The sequence below is a fragment of the Centroberyx affinis genome, unplaced genomic scaffold, assembly GCF_046629955.1.
Source record: "Centroberyx affinis isolate AG114_WGS23_722 - 3 ecotype Tasmania unplaced genomic scaffold, CSIRO-AGI_Caff_v1 ptg003207l_1, whole genome shotgun sequence".
NCBI classification, from domain to species: domain Eukaryota; kingdom Metazoa; phylum Chordata; class Actinopteri; order Beryciformes; family Berycidae; genus Centroberyx; species Centroberyx affinis.
This window is the reverse complement of record NW_027281246.1, coordinates 1-12910: the sequence shown is the minus strand read 5'-3', so window position 1 is coordinate 12910 and position 12910 is coordinate 1. Positions and strand designations below refer to the sequence as shown.

The window sequence follows — 12910 nt, the reverse complement described above, 5'->3', positions numbered from 1 at the left end:
CCTGAATCTGGTTCCTCCATTCAGAGAGTCTGGTGTTTCCCTCGCCGACGGCTTGTTCTCACGCTGAGAAACAATCGAGCCAATCAGAGCCTTTGTCGGTGGGACTAAACTTTGAACCGTTCCTACTGTGGTTTTTCACTGGCGTTTCGGCAGAATAGATTTGTTGAAATCACCTCCTTAACCAAGGTGGTAAATCCGCTGGCGGCCGGATACATCAGTCACTAGTGATCGGTTCAGATCAACCCCCCCACACAGAAAACTGCTAACGAGGAGGAAATGTCAGGCTGAATAATGGAGTGGAACCAGATGGACGTTTTTCCACTGAAGTGAGCTGATCCAGTGTTGACTCCCCCTGCAGGCATGCTGACCTACAGAGGGACACTAGATGGCAGCACTGAGGGCATCACCAGCATCGAGTTCGACCCCACAGTACGTCAACACACTTCACCAACACACCAGCAGCTCCCAGCAGTACAGTCAGTCAGCCAGCAGGGCGGCAGTGTTTAGACCGTATGAGCCGACATGGAGGCTGGAAAACAAATCCAAGTATTCAGTTTTCTTCTTGTCAGTGGAAAAGCCTCTGAAACTAAAACTCTCTACTGAAATACTCCACATTGATAATAATCATCATAATCATCATAATCCTAATCATATTGATAATCAAAGTATATTCCTGCATACTTGTGTCTCATTAGAGTCATTTCAGGTTAAGATCTTCCTATAGACAACATTGACCAATCGATTGTGCTAAATATCGACTCCAGATATCTGTATGATCCTGTTTGAAACGGTTTAAAACTGATTGTGTGTGTGTGTGTGTGTGTGTGTGTGTGTGTGTGTGTGTGTGTGTGTGTGTGTGTGTGTGTGTGTGTGTGTGTGTGTGTGTGTGTGTGTGTGTGTGTGTGTGTGTGTGTGTGTGTGTGTGTGTGTGTGTGTGTGTGTGTGTGTGTGTGTGTGTGTTCCAGGGGTTGAGGATTCTCGCTGCGTCGTACGACAAGTCGGCCTTGCTGTGGCGGCTGGATGACTCCGTTCCCAAGGTAACCGTGACGAATTCTCCCATCATACTCTGGGCTCAGAGACACACCTGAGTACTGTGTAGTACTGCAGTACACACTGATACACAAAGTACAGCAGACTGTACATATCAGTCTTCATATAGACTCTATACACATCAGTCTACATATAGACTCTATACATATCAGTCTACATATAGACTCTATACATATCAGTCTATAGACTATACACATCAGTCTACATATCAGTCTGCATATAGACTCTACATATCAGTCTGCATATAGACTATACATATAGACTCTACATATCAGTCTGCATATAGACTATACATATAGACTCTACACATATTAGTCTATAGACTACATACAGACTACACATATCGGCCTACATATAGACTATATAGACTCTATACATATCAGTCTATAGACAATACATACAGACTATACATATCAGTCTGCATATAGACTATATATAGACTCTACACATATTAGTCTATAGACAATACATACAGACTCTACACATATCAGTCTATAGACTATACACGTCAGTCTACATATAGACTATACACATCAGTCTGCATTTTGACTATACATATCAGTCTACATATGAACTCTATACATATCAGTCTACATATGAACTCTATACATATCAGTCTGCATATGAACTCTATACATATCAGTCTACATATGAACTCTATACATATCAGTCTACATATAGACTCTATACATATCAGTCTTCCTATAGACTATAGATATAAGTCTGCATATAGACTCTATACATTTAGACTCTATACATATCCATCTGTATATAGACTATACATATAGAGTCTATACATATCAGTCTACATATAGACTCTATACCTATAGACTATACATATCAGTCCTCATATAGACTATACATGTCAGTCTTCATATAGACTATACACACATTTCTGCTGTCTGAATTGATGATGACAAGCAAATTTTACTTAAAAACTCTGATAAAATGAGGTATGGTAGGAATATTATTTGAATATTTCTGTTTTGTTTGACACCACACCTAACATCACCATTCGGTTCAATGAGATGAACATTCATTTGATTATTTAACATGATTTTGCATACATGAACCATATCGTGATATATATTGATATCGAGAAAAATCCTTATGATTATCATGATATTGATTTCAACCATATCGCCCAGCCCTACATATCGGTCTGCATATAGACTCTATACATATAGACTCTATACATATATTGTACAGTGAGTTCCACTCCATATTAATGTCTTGTCTCTCTCTCCCTGCCTGTCTCTCTCGCTGTCTGCCTCTCTCCCTGCCCGTCTGTCTCTCTCCCTCCCTCTCTCTCTCCCTGCCTCTCTGTCTCTCTCCCTGCCCGTCTGTCTCTCTCCCTGTCTGTCTCTCTCCCTGCCCGTCTGTCTCTCCCTGCCTGTCTGTCTCTCTCGCTGTCTGCCTCTCTCCCTGCCCGTCTGTCTCTCTCCCTCCCTCTCTCTCTCCCTCCCTCTCTCTCTCCCTGCCTCTCTGTCTCTCTCCCTGCCTGTCTGCCTCTCCCTGCCTGTCTGTCTCTCCCTGCCTGTCTAGCTGACTCTGACGGGTCACAGCAGGAAGGTGACAGCAGCTCGGTTCAGCAGCAGTGTGAGACAGGTGGTGACAGGCAGCGCAGACCGGACTGTCCGGCTGTGGGACCTGCAGCGAGCAGCCTGTAAGTTACTGACTGTTTATTGACTGTTTATTGACTGTTTACTGTTAACTGACTGCTTACTGACTGTTTATGACGCTTACTGTTTACTGACTGTTTACTATGGAGGGCCAGATCTATCATTTTAAGAAATCAATGAATAAATGAATAAATAAATAAATGCAATAACAAATAAAGGAATAAATAAATAAATCAATAAATGAATGAAATAATAATTGCATGAATAAATAAATAAATGCATGAACAAATAAAGGAATAAATAAAATGAATTAATAAGTGGTAAAATAAATGTGGGAATATTTATAGAAATGCGTAAATTAATAAATATTTTCAAAAATAAATCAATCAATGAATAAATACCATATTTTTTATTTATTTATTCATTTATTCATGTATTGATTTATTTATTTATTCATTTATTCATTCTTTAGATTTCCTTTTCCATTTTCTCATGCATATGTTAATGAGCAAGAGAGCATGTGACAGCAAGGCAAGTGCAATCGATCACTGCACCCTGACATGGCTCATCCCAAGCCCCCAGGAACAGCTGTGGGCTGTGTGGTGATTTTGGCATAGTGGCCAAACTCAGAATTGCAAGTGATGCCATGGGGCCCAAAAATACTTTTTTGCATAGAGCTACATTAGAACAGAAACGCCTGTAAAACTGCAGAAAGTAACTGCGCCTGTAAGTCCTCCTCCAGTCACCCAGTCCTGCCAGTCCATGGAAAGGACCCTACAGAGAAATAAAACGTTTTTCTTTACCTTTCGCTTGATCTGGTCTGTGTGTAACTTCCTGCAACAACTCAAATCAGAATCAGAATCAGAATCAGAATCAGAAATACTTTATTGATCCCCGAGGGGAAATTGGGTTACATTGCAGCTGCTCACATTGTAGAAGTGAATATATACAAGCGTAGAGAAATTATAAGAAATTATAAGAAAAATAGAAATACAAGAGTAAGAAATATGTAAAATATGTGCATTATACTACAATATATAACAATGAGAATAAAAATAATAATAATAATATAGAAATAAGAGAAATAAGAATTCTGTACAATATGCATCATACTCCCAATATATACATACACCAGTGTAAATAATTAAATAATTAATAAGTATTGCACAGTTGAATTATTGCAGTTGAATTATTGCACAAAAAAATTGGTATTGCACAGTTAGATATAAGTTATAAGTTATGGGTTATAACTGCTGACAGGGTGAAATAGGTTCAAGAGCCAGTCTACTGACTCAGAGTGTCTGACACTCTGAGGGAGGAGTTGAAAAGTTTGATGGCCACAGGCAGGAATGAGTTCCTGTGGCTCTGTGGTGCATCTCGGTGGAATGAGTCTTGCACTGAATGTGCTCCTGTGCTTGACCAGCAAGTCATGGAGCGGGTGGGAGACATTGTCCAAGATGCCACGTAACTTGGACAGCATCCTCCTCTGTGACACTGCCACCAGAGAGTCCAGCTCCACCCCCACAACGTCACTGGCCTTGCGGATCAGTTTGTTGAGTCCGTTGGCGTCTGCTGCCCTCAACCTGCTGCCCCAGCACACCACAGCAAACAGGAGAGCACCGGCCACCACAGACTCATAAAACATCCTCAGCATTGTCCGGCAGATGTTGAAGGACCTCAGCCTCCTCAGAAAGTAGAGACGGCTCTGGCCCTTCTTGTAGAGAGCTTGTAATCTCGCGAGACTTGAGCAAGACTTGGTTACACACAGACCGGATCAAGCGAAAGGGTAAAGAAAAATGTATCATTTCTCTGTAGGGTCCTTTCCATAATGTTGTCAGACACTTATAATAACAATCTGAGCCTGTCAGTGGCAAAAACAAAACAAGCACTTTTAGTGGACGTATTTATTGACGGTTCTCATTTGCCTCGTCGTTTACCTTGCAGCCCATTTCGCGGCTGCCGGCTGAAGCGATCTCACTCAATACTGGACCAATTTCAAAAATTGTTGTCCCCTTTAGTCACTTGGACACAAAAAGATGGGAAAATAGGGTCCAGGTTGAAAAATACCGAAGTTACCCTTTAAGCATGAGTAAGCCCACAGAGACATGGCTGCCTGGCTGGTGATGTGTGGCATGAACTTGACTCCCTGTGAGAAACACAAGATAACATTCAACACAACAAGTGGAGCAACACGAGTGGAGCATAAATCAAAAATATAGTGTTTAGTCTATGCTCTAGCGAACCTTTCTATCTTTAACTAAGTTAACTTGCCTGATGTTAACCCATGGATGCGTTAGTTGACTCTGTCTCGTTATGCTAACCGTTATTACCAACGTTAGCTTAGCTCAACTTTATCCAGACTGAATCACTTCACATTGGATGTAAGTAGGGCTGGGCGATAATTCAATATTATCGTTTATCGTCTTCCAGTGGAATCATATCGTGATGATATGAAGATATTTTGATATCGTGACACATTTCTGCTGTCTAATTTGATGACAAGCAAATTTTACTTAATAATTCTGATCAAATGAGGTATGGTAGGAATATTATTTGAAAATTTCAGTTTTGTTTGACACCACACCTAACATCACCATTCGGTTCAATGAGATGAACATTCATTTGATTATTTAACGTGATTTTGCATACATGAACCATATCGTGATATATATTGATATCGAGAAAAATCCTTATGATTATCATCATCAGGTCTGTTATGTAGGACTAGATGTTAATATCCCTTAATTGCACACGTGAGACATGCTGCTTAGACTCTGCGGGATGGTCAAGGGAGTGATGCCATCTTCTGGGTTATCAAGCGGACGCCCTCTTTCCTCGATGTTTCGCTGATAGGCCCACGACACCTCCAGAGGGTTCAGCAGTGAATCCCGGCGTCCCGGGCTCACCCCCTAGATGCCATCTACTTGGGGGCCCAGGTGGAGTCCTTTCTTTTCATCCAGAGCCACTGACTACCTTTTTCAGCAGCTCTGGAAAGGTCTTTGACTGCTTGCCGGTGGGCCTTCCCTCGCACTCCCATCTCCCGGAGTAGCCTTGATATTGATGTGGCCATAAATAATTAAAGCCTACTTTGACCGGTCAGACCTTTGCTTTCCAGCCACGTTGTTGCGCATCGGCCGCAAGCTCAGCGTACCTCAGCTTCTTGCGCTCGTAGGCCTCCTCCACTGCATCCTCCCAGGGCACTGTAAGCTCGATGATGTAAACAAGATGGAGTGAGGCCGACCATAGCACAAGGTCTGGTCTAAGGTTGGTTGATGCGATCTCAGCTGGGAAGCAGAGCCTTTGGCCTAAGTCTGCCACCATCTTCCAATCGCGTACCCCGCCTAGCAGCCCGGTGTCTGGTCTTGATGTGTCGAGTCTGGTTTGACCCTCATCTTCCCGGACAAATGCTGTCGCCGGCCAGCGGGATGAAGGGGGAGGAAGGGCGTTGACGCTCATCCGCTAAATTTCCAGCACTGCTGCAAGACACCGTAGCACCTGGTTGTGCTGCCAGGTGTATCGGCCTTTAGTGAGGCTGGCCTTGCAGCCCACCAGAATGTGTTTTAATGTTGCTGGAGTCAGGCAGGGGGAGCATATGGGGTCTTCTCCATACCACTGGCTGAGATTCTTGGGAGATGGCAGGACATCATAGGCTGCCTTGATGGTGAAGCTCGCTCTGAATGTCTCCATTTCCCACAGTTCTTTCCAGGAGATCTTTCTCTTTTCCACTCCCTCCCATCTCATCCATTGCCCTTGCCTTGCCTGAGCGACGGCCTTTGCGCACCTTGCTGCCTCGTCCTGCTGACGTATCTCCTGCACCACGAGCCTGCGTCTCTGAGACAGAGTAGCCTTGTTCCAGGCTGTTGTGCTGGCTCCAAGGCCAAGACCACTCCTCCCTTGCTGCACTCGGCCCACAATGTCCCTGTGCTTGAGCGCCGCCTTTGCCTGCTCGGTTGCTTCTGATGGGGTCCATTTCCTCCCAGTAGCCAGGGTGGGGGCAGCTTGAGCTACAAATGGATCACTCGACTCTGTTAGCATCCTCTCCAGTCTTACTTTGGCGCACTTGTACTCCTCTGAGAGACTGGAAACGAGTAGCTCTAGGACTCCTTTGCCGTAGGTGCTGAGGCACCTGGGAAGACCAAGGCACTTCCTTGCGTATGAGCGGATCAGTCTCTACAGCTTTTTCACCTTCGAGATTGGAGCTTCATATAGGGTTAGCTGCCACATGAGGCGTGGAAGGTGCCCAAATTGCATACACCAGAGCTTCAACTTGCCAGGGAGTGTGGTTCTGTCGATGCTCTCCAGGCCACTGATGGCATCCTTCCTGAGCTGATCTACTTGCTGTGTCTTTGAGGATGCGCTGTACCACTGACCTAGGCTCTTCACAGGCTTCTCGGAGACTTTGGAATCATCTCATCACCAATGTAAAAGCGTTGGTCTGACAGCTTCCCCTTGACGATGGAAATGGTTCTGGACTTGCTCGGCTTGATCTTCATCCGAGCCATCTCGATGTTTACTTGAAGCTTTCTCAACAGCCGTATAGTACAAGCCGTGGTCGTGGTGATGTGAGGTGTTGTGAGGTCGTCCATATATGCTTTGACAGGCGGCAGCCTCAGGCCAGATCTGATGTCGGTTGTCTGTGCAGGACTTTTCCAGCTGTTTTTCCAGGTCTGCCTTTGACACTGAGAGACTTCCACTCTTCTCCTCTGTGAAGAGACCCTTTTGAAGGGATCTTTGTAGAAGCTTGTTCTTGTCCGCTCCTTCTTTCTGCACTTCTTGACCAGGTTCTCAGCTCTCCTCAGTGTTGCAAGCCTGCTCCGGACGTCTGCTTGCAACAGGTTTATGCCTTCCTTCTCCTCCTCTGTGGCCTTCCTCCCTTGCTTCTTCAGCTGCTTCCTCTCTCTGACTAGCCAATCTATTTCCTTCTGCCTCCTGGACTTAGTGGGGATCGTCAATGTAGTTTTCTTCCTCTCTACCGCTCCAAACCGTTCTGCTCCATAGCTGTAGATTAATTCCCCCATTCTCTCCAACTTCTTCATGGTGGTGCCTCTAAGCGTCTCTAAGATGTTGCAGAGGTCAGCGTTGACCTCCTCCCACCATTGCCTTTTCGCAGGATTTTTGGCCACTTGATCAACGGCTTTCGCCCCCGGATCTTCTTTTCCGCTGCAGGTCGTAATGGGCTCCTGTGCCTGGCTCTTCCTCTGCTGAGGCAGGGCTGTTGATGTCCCGCAGACTTTGGTTTTTGTCCTGCTGCTGAACTTCAGTCTACTGACTCAACCTGCTTCTCAAAAAGTAGCTGTCGATGCGAGATCCCTGTTGCCCCTTCTTCAGGCACCCTTTCCTGCCCTGATGTATTTTCAGGCCTGTGGCGGAAGTAACCTTTGCCCACTGGTTCACCAGATGATCAGGTCTGTTATGTAGGACAAGATGTTAATATCCCTTAATTGCACACGTGAGACATGCTGCTTAGACTCTGCGGGATGGTCAAGTGAGTGATGGCATCTTCTGGGTTATCAAGTATTGATTTCAACCATATCGCCCAGCCCTAGATGTAAGATTTATACAAATAAAGCCAATGTGATTGAATAAATGACTTGAGTCATACTTGGACGATGGTTTCCCCGAAGAGCCGGATTGTGCGGCAGCCAAAGTCAATCAGAACTAAGCTGCTCATGAACGCGCTTTAGTCACGGTCGCTACGACAACGCCTCATCCATAGAAGATGAGCCATGTAAGGGTGCAGTGATTGATTGCACTTGCCTTGCTGTCACATGCTCTCTTGCTCATTAGCATATGCCTGAGGAAATGGAAAAGGAAATTGAATGAATATATAAATAAATAAATAAATAAATAAATACATAGAAAATATGGTATTTATTCATTGATTGATTTATTTTTTAAAATATTTATTAATTTACGCATTTCTATAAATATTCCCACATTTATTTTACCACTTATTAATTCATTAATTTATTGATTTATTTATTCCTTTATTTGTTATTGCATTTATTTATTTATTTATTTATTTATTTATTCATTCATTCATTGATTCCTTAATATGATAGATCCGGCTTACTGACGGCTTACTGACTGTTTATGACGTCTTACTGTTTACTGACTGTTTACTGACTGTTTACCAGTTACTGACTGTTAAGTGACTGACTGGTTACTGTTTACTAGTAGTACTAGTTACTGTCTGACTGTTTACTGAGTGACTGTGTACTGTTTACTAGTTCCTGACTGAGTAAACAATCCAACTGCATATTTAAGGTGGACTGCCCGTCTGTCTGTCTCCCTGGACTGTGTAGGCTGTATTTAAGGTGGACTTGTCCACAGGCTGTATTTAAGGTGGACTTGTCCACAGACTGTATTTAAGGTGGACTTGTCCACAGGCATCCACGTGGTGGAGGTGATGTCGTACTGCAGCGACCTCGTCTGCTCTGAAAGCTGCATCATCAGCGGACATTATGACTGTAAGATCCGCCTGTGGGACACCAGGTAACACCAAGCATCCTTCCTTTCTTCCTTCTTTCCTTCCTTCCTTCCTTCCTTCCTTCCTTCCTTCCTTCCAGTCTCCTGTTGTTCCACTGCAGCAGTTGGGGGTTCAGTTGCTCCATGGTTCCTCAGTGGTAGTGTTTTAGGAAGGGAGTGTCTTATTCATGGACTTCCCTAGTCCCCCTAGTCCTCCAGTCCTCCTAGTCCTCCCAGTCCTCTTCCAGCCCTCTTCCAGCCCTCTTCCAGCCCTCCAAGTCCTCCAATCCTCCTCTACTCCCCCAGTCCTCCACTCCATCCAGTCCTCCTCCAGTCACCCAGACCTTCCAGTCCTCCTCTAGTCCCCTGTCCTCCGTCCTCCTCCAGTCCTCTCCTGCTGACACCAAATATTATTAAAATGACTTGATTCTCTGTAGCGACCCACGGAGCGACCCACGATCCGCAGAGTGACCCGCAGAGCGACCCGCAGAGCGACCCACGACCCGCAGAGTGACCCACAGAGCGACCCACAGAGCATCCCGCGATGCACAAAGTGATCCGCGACCCGCAGAGTGACCCGCGATCCGCAGAGCGGCCCACGATCCGCAGAGCGACCCGCAGAGCGGCCCACAATCCGCAGAGCGACCAGCAGAGCATCCCGCGATGCACAAAGTGATCCGCGATCCGCAGAGCGACCCGCGATCCGCAGAGCGACCCGCGATCCGCAGAGTGACCCGCGATCCGCAGAGCGACCCGCGATCCGCAGAGCGACCCGCGATCCGCAGAGTGACCCGCGATCCGCAGAGCGGCCCACGATCCGCAGAGTGACCCACAATCTGCATAGCGACCCGCAGAGCGATCCACAGAGTGACCCACAGAGCATCCCGCGATGCACAAAGTGATCCGCGATCCGCAGAGCGGCCCACGATCCGCAGAGCGACCCACGAAGCGACCCACGAAGCGACCCACGAAAGCGACCCACGAAGCGACCCACGAAGCGACCCATGGAGCGACCCGCAGAGCGACCCACGATCCACAGAGTGACCCACGATCCGCAGAGTGACCCACAGAGCATCCCGCGATGCACAAAGTGATCCGCGACCCGCAGAGCGACCCACGATCCGCAGAGTGACCCACGAAGCGACCCATGGAGCGACCCATGGTACGACCCGCAGAGCGACCCATGATCCGCAGAGCGACCCGCGATCCGCAGAGCGATCCACAGAGTGACCCACAGAGCATCCCGCGATGCACAAAGTGATCCGCGACCCACGATCCGCAGAGTGACCCACGATCCGCAGAGTGACCCACGATCCGCAGAGCGAACCACAATCCACAGAGCGACCCACAGAGCATCCCGCGATGCACAAAGTGATCCGCGATCCGCAGAGTGACCCACGAAGCGACCCATGGAGCGACCCATGGAGCGACCCACGATCCGCAGAGCGACCCGTGACCAGCAGAGCGACCCGCGATCCGCAGAGCGACCCGCGATCCGCAGAGCGATCCACTGAGAGCACTGCTGTCGCAGGCTAAAACTCTGAGTGTTTGTCTGCAGTAACGTCTTTCTGCCACAAGGTGGAGCTGCTTCATCTGATTAGACATCAGCAGAGTGGAGACTTGTTGACTGCAGTGATGTGATCAGCACTCTGTTATCATCTGTCGGTTTATTTTACATTTTGTCAATTGTCAAGTGCTACACAAATAAAGTCAATAATATGAATAATAATTATGCATATTATGTTATTGTGATTAAGCACAGTCGGAAATTCTCCTTTCCAAATGAGATATCTTCCGTTTGAAAAAGGCTGCTGGCTAGAAAATTAAATTATGTGGAAAATCATATTGATGCAGTTTAGTTTAGTTCTGCCATCATCTGCTGTTCTCCAGCAGAGTGTCTGTCCTGCTGACTGATGGCTGTAATTTAGCCATGTGACACCTCTCATTCATCCCCCGGCCGTCGCCACGACGACTCCCCGTCTCCTTCTGTTACCTAGCAACAAGTCGGCCCACATAATAAGCTCCCTCCCCTTCCTCCCCCGCCACCACCTCCTCCTCCTCCTTCCTCCTCCTCCTCCTGTTGTGAAACATGGCGCTCTGCCTCCTTCACCCTCTGCTGTCAGATCATTTCACCTCATTACAGTTCAGCCTGGCTTTTAATTTTCTAAAACCTTCATCAGGCAGCAGGTGGAGCGATCTGCCTTTTCATTTATCTAGAACATTCTTTGAACTCGCTGAATTGTGTCGAAGGGACATTTTTTTTTTTCATTTGTTTGAAAAAGAGATTTAAAGAGTGGAGCTGAGTGTTTCCTGCTTTCATCCTGACAGGCTTCATCACATTTATTTTATTTATTCTTTTTAGTATTCATTCACTTTATTTAGCTTTTTTTTTACCCCTTATTATTTAAAGTTCAGCTTCAAGTGTATTATAACGCACCATGGCATAAAAATATGAAGTGTGTGTGTGTGTGTGTGTGTGTGTGTGTGTGTCAGGGTGTCTGGCTGTGTGCAGGAGCTGCCGGCTCAGGGGAAGGTGACGTCGTTGGACATCAGCCCCGACCATCGCCAACTCCTCAGCTGTTGCCGTGACGACTGCCTCCAGCTGGTCGACCTGAGGAGGAGCAACGCCCGCATCTGCTTCAGGTAGAGGGGCGGGGCCGGGCCTGGTGGGTGGGGCTAGGCGGGTGGGGCCAGGCGCAGTGGGGCCTGGTGGGACTCATTACTAATGATCATTACTCATTTTAAAAATATTCTTGTGTGCAAATATCTTATCAAAGCACCAATACTCCCCCAAAATATCATCACATCATCGATATCGAGGTATTCGGTCTAAAATATTAGATTTTGTCAGTCTGCCAGCTGAGCTCATCACTGGCAGGTTTGTCTTCCAGCAGAAGCTCATCCAGGATGTGTTCTCACTGAGGAACCGTGACACACTTCTGTTGGAACCACAGGAGAACCAGTCTGAAAACAGATTTCACATCACCAGCTGAACCTGATTCAGACTGAAAACCTCCTCAGATGTTAAACCTGCCTCCTGCAGTTCTGTTATTCCATATTTTCACACTACCTTTATTTTAATAGTGATTTTATTATATCATATAGTTTCCCTCCGATGCCATTTTGTTTGTTTATTTTACTTTCTGCAACAGTTCCAAATAGTCAAACGCCTTTTTAAAATCAATAAAACTGGCAAATATTTTCCTGTTTTGTTCATTTTGTTTCCTCTCTCTCTCTCTCTCTCTGTCTCTCTCTCCCTCTCTCTCTTCCTCTCTCTCTCTCTCTCTCTCTCTCTCTCTCTCTCTCTCTCTCTCTCTCTCTCTCTCTCTCTCTCTCTCTCTCTCTCTCTCTCTCTCTCTCAGATCAGAGGGATTTAAATGTGGCAGTGACAGCACCAAGGCTGTATTCAGGTGAGCTACATACACACACACACTGACACTACTGGGTTTAAACACACTAGACCCAGTTCCAGTCCTAGTCCCGGTCCAAATCCCAGTCCCAATCCGAGTTCCGGTCCCAGACCTAATCCTAGTCTCAGTCCTAGTCTCAATCTTAGTCATAGCCCCAATCTTAGTCCAAATCCCAGTCCCAATCCGAGTTCCAGTCCCAGACCTAATCCTAGTCCCAATCACAGTCCTAGTCTCAATCCTAGTCCTAGGCCCAATCCCAGTCCTAATCCTAGTCCTTCTCTATTCTACAGGCTGTATACTATATACGTATTCTACTTATACTGTATATTTATACTACACATACTATGTACTATACACACA

The 12910-nt window shown here is 46.2% G+C and overlaps 1 protein-coding gene across 1 annotated transcript in view; it reads left to right on the top strand.

The window, feature by feature from the left end:
- Positions 1-12550, top strand: part of LOC139660054 (protein Atg16l2-like) — a gene marked incomplete at its 3' end in the record, with an annotated part of 30591 nt that extends 18041 nt beyond the window's left edge. The window contains exons 11-16 of the mRNA XM_071538096.1: positions 359-429; positions 966-1037; positions 2596-2716; positions 9062-9167; positions 11634-11783; positions 12503-12550. Of these exons, the coding sequence (XP_071394197.1) occupies positions 359-429; positions 966-1037; positions 2596-2716; positions 9062-9167; positions 11634-11783; positions 12503-12550 (568 nt within the window). The remainder of the gene's footprint in view (positions 1-358; positions 430-965; positions 1038-2595; positions 2717-9061; positions 9168-11633; positions 11784-12502) is intronic.
- Positions 12551-12910: the final 360 nt, after the last annotated feature.